The sequence below is a fragment of the Mastigoproctus giganteus genome, chromosome 8 (assembly GCF_048544385.1).
Source record: "Mastigoproctus giganteus isolate SK-2022 chromosome 8, ASM4854438v1, whole genome shotgun sequence".
Taxonomy (NCBI): Eukaryota; Metazoa; Arthropoda; class Arachnida; order Uropygi; family Thelyphonidae; genus Mastigoproctus; species Mastigoproctus giganteus.
In genome coordinates, this window is record NC_143582.1 from 93,790,015 (window position 1) to 93,807,503 (window position 17,489).

The 17,489-nt window shown below is 38.5% G+C and overlaps 1 protein-coding gene across 1 annotated transcript in view; it reads right to left on the minus strand.

Annotated features, from left to right (window-relative positions):
• Window positions 1-17,489, minus strand: part of LOC150081719 (uncharacterized) — a 167,107-nt gene that overhangs the window by 46,314 nt on the left and 103,304 nt on the right. The window contains exons 5-6 of the mRNA XM_090378828.1: window positions 15,020-15,168; window positions 6,703-6,814 (exon numbers count right to left, since the gene is read on the minus strand). Coding sequence (XP_090234954.1) covers window positions 6,703-6,814; window positions 15,020-15,168 — 261 coding nt within the window. The remainder of the gene's footprint in view (window positions 1-6,702; window positions 6,815-15,019; window positions 15,169-17,489) is intronic.

Genomic DNA, 17,489 nt, shown 5'->3' on the forward strand with positions numbered 1-17,489 from the left:
GTGATGATAATTTCTTTGTCGCAAGTTTTGTTTGCATGAAAGATTTTGAAGTATACCTATTTGATTTCAAGTTATCGTAGGCCAGCGGGGTTAGCTTTGTTTCCGAGGGGAAATATGTGACTCTTGTATCAGAATTTAGTTCATTTAGGAATGTTTAAATTTCTTTCTTCAGTCAGATCGAGGACCTCGGAAAATTGAAATGTTTCCAGATTTGTGCATATTTTTACTTTTCCACGTTTCCCCCTCATTTCACCGTTAATTCAGCTTGTTTAAATTCGTCAAACTTAAAGATTTACTTTTAAATATCAAGGTTCAGCTTACATCGCTATTGTTTAAAACTGTATTCTTCTTTGGTACCCAAGATTGATCTGTCAAATGCTAATACTAAAGTATAGTATAATAGGCATAAGCTTACCGATGTCAGCAAAATTTTGCTATGTTTTGACTCAGAAGCAAGATATATTCAGTCATCCGAGGTGCACCAAGATTATTTTCGCAAATGGCATTCTTCTCCAGCGTCAACTGCGTACAGAAAAACTGCACACAAAGCATTGGATTATACAAACGAGATCAGATCAGACCAATCTTTACTCCGTTCTTATTTACCACGTCACCAAAAGTTTTGGGACACTAAAAGAAAGGACAACAACGGTTTACGGATCGAAATTTAATACAGTGTGGGGACTCCTTCGGCCAGTAGTGGAGCATACGGTCTTCGTAGAATGTTTTCTATCAATTTGTAGCATTTGCCGAAGGAAATATTTCTAGGTTCCATCAGTAGAAAAGTTTTTAATTGCACACATGATACTGACCGCCATGGACGAGCCTCATATAACGGATCCATTGAGCTCAGGTCAGGATCTAAGAGAGGCCAGTGAATCAGGGGCTCACTATTCTTCCGATGCCATCATACACTGGAATTTGAAACCATCCTCCCTCCAAGTTTTCCATCTAATAAAAACAGCATCGATTTAGAAAATTCTTTCCTTTTTCTCTAGAGATCAGCTCCTCCGGCCATGACACCATTGCATCGGTCACTATGCGTTAACTTTCATGCTGAGGTTTGTGGACTGCAGCTCGTCCGAAGAACCTCTTCTGGTGCAACACTGAGTACAGTATCCACGCTAACAATTGCTTCGGTACATTCCTGGACCCCACAAGCGAATCGTTACCAGATTTTCGCATTGAAGTGCAATATGGCCTAAGTAGCCAGTGCACTTAAAACCCCATCAACAACAACTTTGGCATTTTCTTCTGTACAAAAAATGACCACCAACTGTTCGAAGATGGCTACATCTGCAGAAAGTTTTAGAGGAACTGATTCCCAGGGAATTCTTTTATTTGCATAATCGGGGACCGAACCTTAACATGACGTACCAGTGGGCAAAAATAAAACATTGAAACATAAAATACAAATGCAATCTAAGTCACAAATCAAGATGAGTAAAAAGTTTTAAAATTAATATAAAATAATTAATTAGTCTTATAAAATAACTTATACAACACAAAAACTCTAGTGAATTAGAAATAAAAGCCCCAGTTAAATTTTTATAACATTATAAAATAAACATGTTAAAAAGAACTATTAAAATTTCCTCTATAATTATTGCAGACAGGTATTAATAAACTGATATAAATAAACGGTTTCTCACAACGTGGCTGAGTTAGTCGGTCCCATTTGAGGATAGCATAGATTTCCCTCCCTGAAACTCGGGGTTTACTTCCAGCAAACGGCAAATCGACCAGAGAACACACGAAATTTATAGACATCATATATGACTCAATATGGCCTAAGTTTCTGATGTTCCTAAAACCTTGCAATAACCAACCAACCATAGTTTCTCATGATGGACACAGCACGAAATATTTCCGCGGTCTGCTCGCGTTGCTTTCGGGAAAGGATCCTGCCAGTCTATCAATCCTTAAAAAAAACAAAGATCAAATCTAGATAGTTCTAGATTTGGTCCTTGAGGTTGTCATAGACATTCTCTCAGATATGCCAGACAAGCTGTTCTTGCTACCTGGGAGTCTAAAACGCTGATGGAACTGATATTCGGGTGACACTCAAGTCAAAGTGGACCCAATTTCAGCGAAGTCCGGAGGGTCTATGACAGCCAAATCCTCTGCTTGCACCTTCACGATGGTGGGACTGTTAGTAATCCTGGGTATAACCTTCATGCACAAGTACATGGTGGGTGACCACCCAGGTGTGAACCAACGTAAGCAGGGGTCGAGGTGTGGCGCCCACACCACATGGAGGAACGCCGCCCCTCTATGTTACCAGGCAGTACTAGGTGGTAGATGACTCTCATCAACCGGTGAAATACCACCACTTTGCTTATCGGAGGCTTGAAGTGGTGGAACCCATGTTTAGTCTCTAGAGCTAAGTTCAGGCCAACCCTTCCCTATCTCTTCCATCATGCAGTATGATTGATGAATTTTGAGGTTATGATGAATGTCGTGGCGAGATCCAATATTCCTTACATTTCGAGGGTACAGCTCTAAAACGGTGTTCGCAGGCCGGCCGCTAGTTAGTACACCGGACTGAACCTATTGGTAACTCTCTAGGAAGCTTCCGGATCAGCTAGTGTATAATCTTGCTACCTCTACTCTGCCAGATAGTGACTGGAGGGAGTCCGAGTAGTGTGTATGCGGGGAGCATTGTCGAGGCCACGTTATGTCAAGGATCTGGGTATATTCTTACCACATGTACGCCATATCCAAAAATTTCATTACTTCATACAGCATGTCCCACCCACTTTTTCTTACTATTCAATACACCATGAATTGTCAAAATAATAGAGCAAGCTTATCTGCGAAAAGATCTAAACCTCCCAAGGACTTCCTAATTCATTTCACAAATATACGTGGTCTCAATTCTAATCTCAATGATGTCCATTTCCACTTACAGTCTTCCAAACCCCATGTACGTTTTCTGACTGAATCTCAGTTATCAGTTGATTCAACTACTGCTCATCTCAGATGTCCAAATTATTTGCTGTATGATTCCTTTCGCCTCAAAGGTGGTACTTGTGCTATGTCCGTTCTGATATTCCCTGCCAGAGACTTGGCAATTTGGAATCTCCTCTCTTTGATCTTCTCTGGCTTAAAATCTCTCTACCTCATTGTGTAAAATTCATCTGTTGTCTCTACCGTTCTCCCAACTCCACTAATCACTTGGAGCTCTTTGACTTCCTCTCTTTGCAACTTGACTTCCTCCAGTCCAACTTTCCTAACAGTGAGGTAATTTTCCTTGGTGATTTTAACGTTCACAACTCCAGCTGGCTTCTGTTTTCTAGTCACACCGACCCAGCAGGTCGAGATGCTGAGGCTTTTGCAATTACTAATGACCTAGCACAGATTGTTCATTTACCTACAAGAATACCGGACAATCCTAATCATACAGCCAATACGCTTGATCTTTTTCTCACAAACAACCCTTCTAAGTACAAGGTTGAAGTGAGAGGTCCTTTAGGCACTTCAGATCACAACTTGGTGATTGCCTCTTCTCCAATGGAACCTTTATCTCATGGCTATTCCCAACCTCGTATTGTTTGGCATTACAAGAATGCAAAATGGGATGACCTGCGAGACTTCTTTTCTTCTTTTCCTTGGTCTGATTACTGTTTCAAAACTTCTGATGTCAACGTTTGCTCAGATCGTGTCAGTGAAATTATTCTTGCAGGAATGGAATCCTTTATCCCACACTCCACTTTAAAATCTCGTCCTTTATCTAAACCTTGGTTTTCCAATAAATGTGCTAAGGCTGTCCAAGAGAAGAACGTTGCATATCGTAATTGGCTTGTTTCTAATTCTTCAATTTCATTTTCTGCCTACACCAAAGCTCGCAACAATTGTAAAGCAGTTATTAATCAGTCCAAACTAGAGTTTGAACAGGCTAAGAGTAGAAAACTTGCTTCTTGCCCTAATGGTAGCCGAGCATTCTGGTCTCTTGCCAAAGCTATTGGCCGCAACTTTTGCCCATCTCTGCTCCCACCTCTGTCCAAACCAGATGGTTCTGTTGTCACTTCAGCCAAGGATAAAGCTGACCTGCTAGCATCCCATTTTTCTTTGAGCTCATGTATTAATGATCTTGGTAAAACACCTCCCACCATTCCTAACACGCTCCATTCAATGCCTCCTGTGGTCTTCTGTCAAAAGGATATCAGAAGGATTTTGATGAATCTTGATGCTAAGAAAGCTCCAGGTCCTGATGGTATTTCTCCACTTGTTCTCAAAACCTGTGCTCCTGAACTTACTCCTATTCTTTGCGGCCTTTTTTCACTTTCTTATTCCAAAGGTGTTTTTCCTTCTGCTTGGAAATTTGCTCATATCCAGCCAGTTCCTAAAAAGGGTGACAAATCCCTTCCATCCAATTATCGTCCCATTGCAATTACTTCTACTCTTTCTAAAGTAATGGAGAAATCAATTAACCGCCAACTCTTAAACTACTTAGAAACCTTCCGTCTGATCAACGATCGCCAGTATGGATTCCGTCAGTGTCGATCCACTGGTGATATTCTGGCTTATGTTACCCATTTATGGACTAATTCAATGGAAAGGTTCGGTGAAACACAAGTAGTTGCTCTTGACATCTCAAAGGCTTTTGATCGTGTTTGGCATAAAGGTCTTCTAAACAAGCTTCCATCTTATGGTTTGCCAACTGTTTTTAGTAATTGGTTATCCAGTTTTCTCTCTGATCGCTCACTGAGGGTGATGGTAGATGGCTCTCTGTCTTCTAACTTCTCCACTAATGCCGGTGTCCCCCAAGGTTCAGTTCTTTCCCCCACTCTTTTCCTCTTGTATATCAATGACCTTCTTCCATTGACTGGAAATCCTATCCATAGTTTTGCCGATGATAGCACATTGCATTCAACTTTCCATTTTGAGAAATCCTGTCCAGCTCAATCAGCTTCAAGTTCTCGAAAATCTGCTGCCAATTTCTTAAATGCCGATCTTCAGGTAATTCTCCAGCGGGGCAAAGACAACTTAGTTGATTTCAACCCTTCTAAAACTCAATCTTGTCTTATATCTCGCAAAAAGGATTCTTCTGCTCCTATGCTTATCTTCAATGACACTCCGATTTCTAGGCAAAATGATATATCTCTTTTGGGGATTACCCTGACTTCTAATCTCTATCTCTCTTGGCACAAGCACATTACAAATATTGCTTCCTCTGCATCTAAAAAACTTGGTTTTCTCTTTCGCTCTCGGCGTTACTTTTCTCCCAAACAGCTGCTCACTCTGTATAAATCACAAATTCGCCCTGCCATGGAATATTGTTCCCACATCTGGGGTGGTGCCCCCAAAACGTCTCTCAGGCTTCTTGATTCCATTCAGAAGAGGGCAGTTAGGTTAATTAATGACTCATCTCTAACAGTCTCTCCACTCGCTTTCTCATAGACGCACTGTTTCTGCTGCATGCCTCTTCTACAGATACTTCCATGGGCACTGTTCTTCTGAATTGGCTTCTATAATTCCCTCTATCTCTTTCAAAACAGTCCGAACACGTGCCGCCACCAGCCAACATCCATTTACTGTCCAACTTCAAACCCACAGAACCAACTTTTCATCTTCCTCGTTTATTCATTCAACTGCCGTTTTCTGGAACAACCTTCCTTCATACGTATTTCCTGAAAATTACAATCTACAGAAGTTCAAGTCCAATATCAACAAATATCTTCTTTCGTCTTCTCAACCTGCAACCCCAGCACGGTACTAAGTACTATAGGTTATAATACCTCTCGTGTTTGGGGTTCTCATAAAAAAAAAAAAAAAAGTTCATATAACATGTGAGAAATGTCATAAAACCGAAATCGATGATAGTTTTCAAGTGTTCTTATAACAAAAAAGCGACGAGAAAATACCGGGATTTTTGAAATTAATTTCATTTTACATGTTGGAAAATATGTACAGGGTGTTCCTGAAGTCCCAGGGTGTCTGTTTTCCTGCCTGTTCAAGATCTGATGATAATCTGTTGTTTCTTTTTTGCTTGTTTTTTGCTTGCTTCTTAGTGTGTCTTTTTGCTTCATGCATCTGCACTTTAGAATTATCTCAACAAAATTTTCCCTATCCATTCAATTGGCAGGTTTTCGTCAACACTTCTGTGGCCAGCGCGCAGTCCGGCCTGACTACTTGTGATAATGCCCTGTAGGGGTTCGTACGTGGAGAAGAATTACTCGTACTTATCTTGTGCAATGACAACGCGGCCTCACACTGATGCACTTGATGACTAAAGCACACCATGTTGTTGTACTATTATAATAAGGGGTATTATTAACGATTTTAAGTAATATGCAGCAGGAGCCGGCGTATCTGGGCAACGTCCTGCGGCTTATGGAAGACCCTGTATATATGTATTTTAGATTAAAGTTTTCCGTGAGAACAAATTGATCCACCCATGTGTATGATGTCCTTAAATTAAAGTGTATATTAAAGTATATACAGGGTCTTCGATTATAACCACGGTGGTACCCGCGAGAACCACATTATAACATAACCACCGTGGTTTTTATGGTCCATACTACTCTTTCTTCAACATCATGAATGCTGCTCCAATCTCTACAAAGTACATTGTAAAAATCGTTGTATGCGTGTTTCAATTTTTGTATGTAAGGTGCTTGTTTTGTATTGCAGTCGGTAGTAAAGTTGGATGGTATTTCTTTAAGGAGTTAAAAGTTACTTTCACAATAAGAGTCTCACCATCATTTTCTAAGCCGGTGTCTGTAAGTCCAATTTCTTGAAGCTCCCTCATCTTTTGCATGAGATCGTCAGCCAGTTTAGCTTGCTGTTCACTGTGATAGCGAAAACTGTCCTGCAAAAAAAATAAAATAAACGTTAGATCATATAAATAAGATAATAATTCTTAAAGGAATATTTGGCCGTTCTGTTTTTCTCCTTGAGATGCATTGTAACAACCGGTTTGTTTTTTGAACAGAACCACCTAAGTAAATGAAATAAATGTGCAGAAACGTCCATGGAAGATTAACAAACACAAATGTGGGCTCTTTGCTTCTCATCATTGTTATCTGAAAAGTTACGTTTTTTTTCTAAAAACGTCGATCGTTTTTTCTAAAAAAGTTCAATCAGAGAAGATTGGCATTAGCTAGAATACATTCAAGATAATGGATGCCAGCTATTGTCTAATCATCATCAGCCATTTTCAATCCACTGCAAGATGAAGGCATCTCCAGCAACTTTCCAGTTCCTTCTGTTTTTTGTGCAATGGCCGTCCATTTACTACCCACAAATTCATGAATTTCATCTATTCATCTCCGTTGTTGTCTTCCAGGTTTTCTTCTAGCTCCTCATGGATACCATTCTGTTATTTTCCTAGTCCATCTGTCATCATGTCTTCGAGTTATGTGTCCTGCCCACGTCTAATGCTATTTGACCAACAGAATAGTTTAAGAACATAGTTACTATCCACGTTTACGCATAGAAGAATTAAGATTGATTATAACAATAGTATACGTGATAAATTAAGTCGGGCGAAATTATAGTTAAGTTAGTTAATTAATTTAAAAAAGACATTGTCTGACAACCTCTCAGAGTCAAGGCAGCCAGGAGTTAAATGTATGAAAGAATCTCCTGTTTTGTATCCCTCACCCATATGAGAAAGGATGGTTCACCTTATGGACTGTCATGTTCACCAGAAACGTTCCGGTAAACCACGTGACGGTTATTACCATTGTGTTTATGGGAACCATATTGAAACACCTTATGGCAATGAATGTCATGCGTTATCTTTGTTATCTTTCATCATGTAATGGTTTTAAAATACATCTTGTCAGAATGTACACATGATCCATGTATGATATTATGAAAAAATTAAATGGTTATAGGATGCTTTTTGATATAATGGAATTTAGTTATATTTGAGAAGATAATTCTTGTAGTACCCGGGACGATACTGTATCTGATCACCGAGTCTCCAATCTGAACGTGCTCAGTTTTATTAGTATATCGATGATCGACAAATACAGGGTGTTACAAAGTTCTGGCAAAGGATTGAATACTGAAGAACTATTTGTTGCAGAGGAATACGAATACAGTATTAATAGCAATACTCTAGAATTATGGGATTTTTTGATGGCATTAAAACTATATTTAGTTCCAAATATCACGAAAAGGGGTGCTGTTTCAAAAAAAAAATGACGCCAAAGGAGATTAGTGGTCGAAATGGAAAGCTCCTTAATAAAATTATTTTATTTTAAATAATCGAAAATGTGAATGATTTTACTGAGGAGTGTGACAAACCGGAACAGCGTTATGGTGCGATCCATTCTGATCCCTGGTATGGATTACTTCAAAAGATATGCCGGTTATTCATTTATTATTAATTAGTGTATCTTTGCCAGACCAAGCTGTATTTCAAGAATTCTGTGACAATAGCTGCGTGCAACTTTCATTCAGAAAAACATGTAAGTTGCAGTACCAGATCAGTCTTGGTCATCCGACTCGTTAAGAGGTTCTAGGAAACAGGACGCCTGATAATTCATTCACGAAGTGAGGGCCATGAACATCAGCTACAGTTGTGGTGAATATTGAGGATTATAACTGGCTCTTCAATGTATTTTGTATAAACGAAGCTGAATTTTTCTCTAAATGGGGAGTAAATACCCACAGCGGCTCTAATTAGGTAACATACAACTCTCATGCAATCTGCTCTGCAGGCACTAAATGCAACTGTGTGAGTGATGTGCTGTGGTGTAGTTTTATCGCATCCTTATTCATTAAGTCATTTTCCTTTGAGTGCCAATGTTTAGAAAACCAGTCTCAAGTCGGTAATATTAGTAATGGTAAATGATGCATGAAAGCCTACTCATTTCCACAACACTAGATGGAAGTTTGCTCCAACAATCAACCACCCGCTGGCTGAAGACAAACTTCGGCAAATCTTTCCTGTACCATCTTGTCGTCTCAATTTGAATTTATGCCCCCTCATGTGTGTAGTCTCAGCAAGAGTGAGAATGCTATAAACACTGAGGTTACTCAATCCATTCAAGGCTTTAAACACCTCAATCAGATCTCCTCGCAGGTTCCTTGTCTCCAGACGCTGCAATTTGCAGAACTGAGGCCTTTCTTGGTAAGGGCATCTTTTTGTTCCCCTAGCCAATCTCGTTGCCATTCTCTGCACCCGTTCAAGAAGATCTACATCCTTCCTAAAATGAGACCTCCAATTGTTGTTGCAGTAGGGTTTTAGGAACATCAGCGATATTGCTCCGTGTATATTGTTTGTAAATTGTGTGTGTTCCGTGGTCGATTTCCTGTTTGATGGACGAAAAACCGGACTTTCCAGCAGAAAAAACCATGCTACCCTCACCTGAGACTGACTAACTCAGCCACGTTGTGAAAAAGGCCCATACAAATTCTTCCCATCATCGACGGGACTCGAACTCAGGTGTTTTCCACCGGTGTGGGGAGGACAGGATAGTGATCCTACCAAAAGTGCTGCCCACGAGGGAGAGGCCTCCAGTCTGTATACAGTAATCAAGTTGCGTACTAACCATGGCCTTGTATAAAGGGATAATCACCTCCTGCTACAAATTCCTATATATCATTGACAAAATCTCATGAGCTGTCCTCGCAGCCTGTCTGCACTGATCAGAGAACCTCATATCTGACTGCACAATTACTCCCAGGTCTTTTTCATTTTACACTGCGCTGAGTGTAATACCACACAGTTGGTATGTTTTTGCTACCCATATGTGGTACTTTGCATTTGTCAATGTTAAACTTCAACCCGTTTCTCAGAAAATCGGGCTCATTGAGTTGCACTACCTTATCTTGTTTACTCTGTCATTAATCACCCTGCAAACCTTTGTATCATCTGCACACTTAGACATTAAGCCTGATATACCATCACCGATATCATTAATAAATACAGAAAACAATGGACCCAGCACCGAACCCTGAGGGACCACTAATAACATTCCACAAAGAGCAGTGCCTACTAATAACCATTCTGTCTTTTCCCAAACAACCATCCTTCTATCCATAGCAGTAACTTGACCTCAATGCCAAATTGCTGCGGTTTGTATAGCTGTCTTTTTATGTGCAACAGTATCAAAAGCCATCCTGAAATCCAAGTATATTATATCAAAATTATTTTTTCATCCAGTTCCTTTTTTACTTCTTCATAGTATCCAATCAGATTGGTTAGACAAGACCACCGTTTAACAAATCCATACTGCAACTGCAATATAATTGCATCCCTGTCTAGATGGTCCTGTATTATTTCTTTAAATAGATGCTCCAGTATTTCCCCTGGATCAGAGATTAAACTAATAAGTCTGTAATTACTCGTGTCACATTTTGATCCCCCTTTGTGAACTAGGGATACATTTATACATCTTCCGTCCATGGATCTCCATTGAATCCAAAGATGCTTTCATAATTATGGGTAAGACTTTACTTACCTCCTTTGCTGCCTTCATAAATATAATTGGATAGGCTCCATCCTCTCCAGGTGCCTTTTTTTATGTTTAGCTTCAACAATTTCTCTTCCAGTTTCCTTTCAGTTATCACAAAATCATTCAACTATCCATTAGAGTTTGATCAACTTCTTGAGTCTCCATCCTTAAAGAATTATAAACAAATTTTAAATCTAAACTTCTAGTTTAAATTTTCATAACGCACTTTTAATGTTTTTCTTATGGAAAATATCGGTTCCCCTAAAATCGTTTGATTTTAATGAATGAACTCATAAATGCTGTAGACTGCTTCATAATATATTGTAGACTATTTAGTAATATTAAAATGACAGCATTCATCCTCAACTGAATTATAGAGGAAAATATCATTCCTAGCAGCGATGAATATTTGAAAATGATTCTGCTTATTTGAAGAGTGGCTAACAGGGAGTTACTTGTGTTATTTAATGTAGGTATACGATAGACAACAGAACTCATTCTCACGTTATCTAATCTACCACTATTTAGAACAGATGATATGGCTTGAATGAAGATCCATAATATTTGAGAAAATTCCATTTTTGTGGTGTATTTCCTGTCTCATAAAAAAAAAGGTTTAAAAGCCAAGAAACCAGAGAAAGCGTATTGCAAGGGAAGCCTTATCGGTGTCCTTTTCTTCGATATTTCACTTCCATTACAGTTGGGAGGCCAACGCGAATTCAACAGAACCACAACGATTTTTTTCAAAGTTCAGTTCAAATAAAAGATTTTCTGTCACACAAAGAAACAAAAGCGAAAGATCAAACGATTTTAGCGTCTTGTTGAGAGACAGAAAAAGCAAGACACCCGAATGCTTTGCAATCGTTCATTTTTTGTCCGCTAGGGAGGTGTCAGATGTCAAAGCTTTCATGTGCACAGAAAGGTCAGAATATTTCTTCAACTGCAGAATGGCCCCGAAGATATTTTTTGTGTAGCTTTAAGCCCGATACGAACTTTTCAGTCGTTCTGTTGGTGACATCACGTGATATATGGGAACAGATAGTAGCCGGGCTTCGCATCCCATACTTCTAGAGGAAGAAAAGACTGGATCTTCTGGAGCTTTTCGTTTTTATTACTCTTTTTTGCAGTCCAGCTATCTACATTTGTCTCACGTGCAATATATTTGGAGACGCGTTAACTATTTACGAACGTGCATGTGCTTGTGTTTCCTGCGAAGAATATTATTGATCAGAACAATAAAAAAAAATATAATATATTGCCGTTTTGTCCTGGGTTGACGGTTAGAACGAGAAAAGGAAGTATAAAATCTACGGATGGAAACTGTAATACACGAAAATGTCTTTTTTCGTATCTGCTACCCACCCTCTCTTGTAACACAGTGGATATCATCGCCGTCCTCCCCACACTGGGTGGAGAATGCAAGGATTCGAATCCTGTCAATGACAAGAGGAATTTTTATGGTTTTTTGTAGGATTTTGATTCCCTGAATTCCGGTTTTTCATCCAGCAAACAAATCGACCACAGAACGCACACAATTTAGAAACACAATACACTGCTGCTTCAGTTGCTTTGCTTTGTGTGCAAGCCCTGTTGAAAACTAATTAAAATTAAATTATTGAACAATAAAATAAAATTGTATGATAAACCTTTTTAAATGATTATTTTCTTTACGTCGAAGAGAATAACTGCACGATATCCGAATAGGTTATCTGTAGAAAACTTCCTTTAATTTTTTTGGTTAGCTTCGCTGCTCTCTCTTTCCCTCATTCTGTCTCTCCGTGGGTTCGAATTATTAATGATCAAAGTTAAGAAATGATTTTTTTTTCACTGTGGCCGAGTTAATCGGTCTCTGGAAAGGGCTTCATTAATATCATTTTTTCCTCCGCAAAACAAACAAACCGACAATAGAATACCCGTAAGTTATGGATTAAATTTACTAACACCTCATGGCCTTAGATATAAGTTTTATAAGATAATACCAAACAGTATACCAGTAAATAAGATACGCAATAGGCGAATATTTGCGTTGATGGAACTAATATAAGCATTTAAATTCTTTGCAAAATATTTTAAAGTCTTCCTATTTTAATCGAATTAGCCAATCAGATCTTTAATGTGGTTAAAATTAAAAGTCATTGAAGGCTTTTCCAACCTGCATTTGCTCACCTACCAAAAAAATTAAATTCCACAGTTTCTTAAAACGCATTTATTATCCGTCGGATCTGTTTATGACCACATTTCACAAGAATGTATAGCTGACTACTGATCTACCTCTGTTTGGCAAAATTTGTTTCAATTTATGAGCACAAAATAACCGGTGCATCAGAATTCGTAGCATAAAATCCTTTTAGCATTTATTAATGAAACTTCAGTTGTAATTTACAACGGTTAAATCAACCCAAGTCCCTCGATGCATTCAAACGAGAAGCATCAGTTGGAGTACATTAAATAAAGGATTTATTCTTGAAAAAAAAATACATTAGCATCTGTTTAGACATTTAACGGAGTCGCATTTAATAATGGCTTTTAATTAACTACCAGAGTAGATGTACACGCAGGTGGAAAGATGCTGGGGATGAGTTTGAATTTCGATTACGCTGAAACAGATTGCTCCGTCATTTACCTAATTATTTTGCGCGGTTTCATAATTGAGTTTGCCAGGTAACGACAAACTGTGATATGATTAAGTAGAACTTCAATTAAAATCCATAATATCGCCATATCAGATATTTTGGAGCATTGTTTTCTTTATGGCATTTAAGAGTGTAGATTAATCTGGCATTATTGATTAAGCGAAGGAGGAATGGAAATTTAATACGAAGGCCAAACTGGACAGCACCGGGATTCATTTAATTAGTAAGTTCAAGTGGATTCTTAATCTAATACTGGACCAAGTGATACGCGGCAGACAACGTACTGCAGTAGAGCAGTTCAGGAGAACGATCAATTTTTAATAGTATTTAGGAAATAATTAGTTAGCAATATCAGTTGGATTAATTAAATAATCTTGTTAGATTTGAATTATATTTTTAAGTTCAAAGAGATTTTTTTTTTAATTATAGATGGATCATGCCATTGGTGAGTTTCATATTAATGGTAGACGTATAGATAAAATCGGTAGATAAGAGCTGGAGAAAGGCATGGTGATCTACTCCAGTATTTTTCACCGAAAAACTTTATGAACGAGCTCAAGAATTTATCAGAGATGATATCTGAAGGCAGATACCCCAGGCTGGAATGTATCATACTGTGGACAGCGAAAGTTACGAACAGAGAGGTTTTGGATCGCATCAAGCCAGAAACATCACTGGAAGCCAAGATCGCCAAGCTACGATTGACGTATTTCGGTGAGGTAATGCGATCCAATTCACTGGAAAAATCGATAATGCTTGGAAAGGAAAGTGGAACAAGGAGAAAAGGTCGGCAAAGAACACGCTGGCTCGACACCATCAAGAGCGACACTGGTATGAGCATGAGGGACTTGAAAGAAGCTGTTGAAGACCGGACAGCATGGTGGTAGTTCGCCCATAAAGTCTCCGAAAGTTGGCTGCGACTGAGCGGATGAAAATGATAATATATAACAGTGAATTCCAGTGCTGATGCTTCAGAGTAAAGTCCATGGAAAAATCAAATGCGTTAACTGACTGGTAAGGTTCACCATTTGTTATGTTCATTATTTAAAAATATGGTTCATCTGCCACCAGTTATTTGGATTTTTGTATGGATCGACGGTGAACAATGTTGCTGTTGTAGGGTTTTAGGCGCATCAGCAACTTAGACCATATTGAACCGCACATAATATGTCTATAAATCGCGTGCGTTCTGTTGTAGATTTGCTTGTCTGCTGGACGAAAAATGAGACAAACTATGCTTTCCCGTCTGAGACCGACTAACTCAGCCACGTGGTGAAAAAGGTCCATAAAAATTCCACGCGTCATCGACGGGATTCGAACTTAAGTCTTTTCCATCCGGTGTGGGGAGGACGATGATTATACCAACTGTGGTAGTCTGTTTTAGGACAGCCCCTAGAGGGCTAGGTGAACAAGGCTGGAAGTCCTGAAATTTTTGTACAAACAATTGGGCAATCAACATCAAACTCATAAGAGAGTAATCATATATGCCTACTTTAATTTGGAATTTAGAAATGTTTTCCATGACAGTATAGTGGATTTGCCACTCGTTTGAGAAGGTCTGGGTTCGAGTCCCGTAATAGCTGGTGTACTTTCTAATGGCTCCTCTAATCGGGGCTATAGTTAGCTGATCCCGGGTGGTGGGAGCAGAAATTTTCCTTCTCGAATTATTCCGGGATTTTCATCAGAACTAATTTGCATGGATTATAGGCTTAGGCCATATTGCACCCTTGTGTATTGTGCTCAATATGACCTACGTTGCTGATGCACCTAATAACCAATAACAAATGCAATATATATTGTCTCAATTATTGCAAAGGTTTATTTGTTAATTGTAAAGACAGGATTTACAGTAGTGAGATTATAAAACAATCTTTTTCCTTAACTTAAATTTTATACCTAGCAAGCTACTCATTATTGAATGTAAAAAGCAAGATGAAGGCTACAGATACACTGGCATATCGGATTTCTTACCTCTAACGCATCTCTGTCATTTTTCAGTTTGTCGCTGCACCTTTGCAATTCTTCAATGCGAGATTTCAGTTCCGAAATGAGGCGCAAAGAGCCTTGTAGGTCACGAGGTTTGGACATATGAATTTCCCAAAGGCGTTCTCTGTATTTCTCTAAAAAATAAGTATTTATTTCATTAACATAATCGCAGTAGAGTGGAAACTGATTGCATTATATTATATGGACAAGTTTAGTGTTAGTTTTTCATTGGTTATAATCAGTTATTACTAATTTTAAGATGGACTTCAATAATCTGTTGAAAGAAGCATCTGAAAATCTAGTAGTCAGGTTTTATTTATTTATTTTTGTACAAGCTTCGCAACGAGTATGAAAAGAGGAGAGGGAAGGCGGAATTGTGAGGAATATTAGGAACAGGACGGGAAGTGGATTTGTAATTCTTTCAGCAATCTCTCGAGAGTTCATTTTTTCTTTCAGCCATTCCTCCTTCTTTTAGTTATTCAGTTCCTAATTCTTATATCCTGAGATACGCATCTCATTAAGACGTACTGCGTCCTCGCTGGTAATACAGTGGTTATAATCTCCTTCCTCTCATACTAGATGGGTTGGAATCCCGTCAGTAATGCGATGGATTTTATGGACTTTCTTGACAGCGTGGCTGAGTTAGTCAGTCTCAGGAGAAGGTTGCATAGTTTTTCCTTCTGGGAACTCAAGTTTTTTTATCCAGCAAACCGACTACAAAAGAATACTTGCATATATTGGCGCCTCATAGCCTTAGTAGCTTTCGTCTTTTATCAAAAACATAATATAACCTAAGATGTACTGTTCTGGCAGTGCAATGGCTATGTCACCTGATTTTTCATTTTATAGACATCATGCTGTACACTAATTTAATCTCAGTTTCGGCGTATCTGTTAATTTCCCGTTCATTCCTCGAATCAGCGCATGGCAACGAACATAATATTTTGGTCTGGTTTTAACTCAATTTAAGAGGACTCAAGAAATCTTTTTAAAAGCTCTAAATATAAAATTTCATTCACTACCAGCCGAGTTATTACATGCGGACGGACGGACAGACATGGTGGAGACAATAGGCGCATTACACATATACGCTAACGCGCCTAAAAACTAAGGAATATTTATGATCTCGCACTGATGAAAGTTAATTAAGCGTCATACGTATAAATTTGAATTAAATTTAAAATTTGGTATTTTTGAGAAAAATTGTAATTACGTAATTCTCAATAAATTGCAATAGTGAAGAACTGAAGTTTCAGTTATAATTTTTTCAATATTTAAACATAGATCCAGAGAAACTATGTACAGATAAAACATACAAAAAATCTTGGGCAATATGTACTGGCAGGTACAAATATAAAAAGAATATTAAATTTGATAAGAATATTAATTAATTTAATAATGACAAGTGTTTTTGATTTTTAATGTTAATGTTGTTAATGTTATTTCTCCAAAGAGAAATAAACAGATAATAATAATAATATTCTTTATGCGTTCTTGAAGTTAGCAAGAATATGACTACGAGTATATTAAGAAATGCGTAGCAATATTCGTACAAATAATTATGTATCTACTATGAATAATAATTATATATGCGTATAATTATGCATTTTATTCTTTTCTACTGACATTGTTGAAACATGTAAAAGTAACTGTTTAACTTTGATTAAAACAAATTGCACAATACCAAAGCATTAACTGCGTGTTGTCGAACAGCTACTCCGAAACAAGATTTATTTTTACGCTCCCGTACATGTATCTTCTCCGCACAACTTCCACGACATACGACACAATTTGTGGGCGAAGATATTTACGATTTTCACAGCTCATAAATAGAGAAAAGTAAACACGGCGAGGCAATTTGTAAAACACAGCAGAACGTCAATATACCCCAGTTTTAAATCCATCATTCCTCCTGCATGGAAAGCGATTCATATTTTGTGCAGAAAGAGGGTGTCACTCAACTGCAAACGTACTGTCACCTCCCCACACACACACGTGGAAACCCGAAAGAGGAGCGAAAGTTCCTTGAGATGTCTGCTTGGATTTTTTACGACTTTAGATAAGTGATGTGACTGTCAGGAGAAGTGGAGCGTGACACGCTGTCTGTACGTTACGGGTACCACGTGGAGTTCTTAATTTGTAGAGTGGCCTCGTTTGCGCACGCGTGCTGTCCTTCGGCCGTGCATTCGGATGACAGGCGTGTGCGGGACAATTTATGCTTCGGACAACTGATAATAAAATGCTAATTACTTCCAAAGTGTGAGCTCGCGACACCAACATGATGCGTGCTACGGAAAATCAGTATTAATGTTGGGGGGGGGGGGAGAAGGAAGAAAATTTTCTGAAGCACACCAGCAGGAAGTTGTGCTCTTACCTGCTCCAGGTTCAGAAACAGTACTCACAAAAGAAAGAAAAAGAGATGCTGTTGGATCACGTGCAATGGATTTCTTACAGC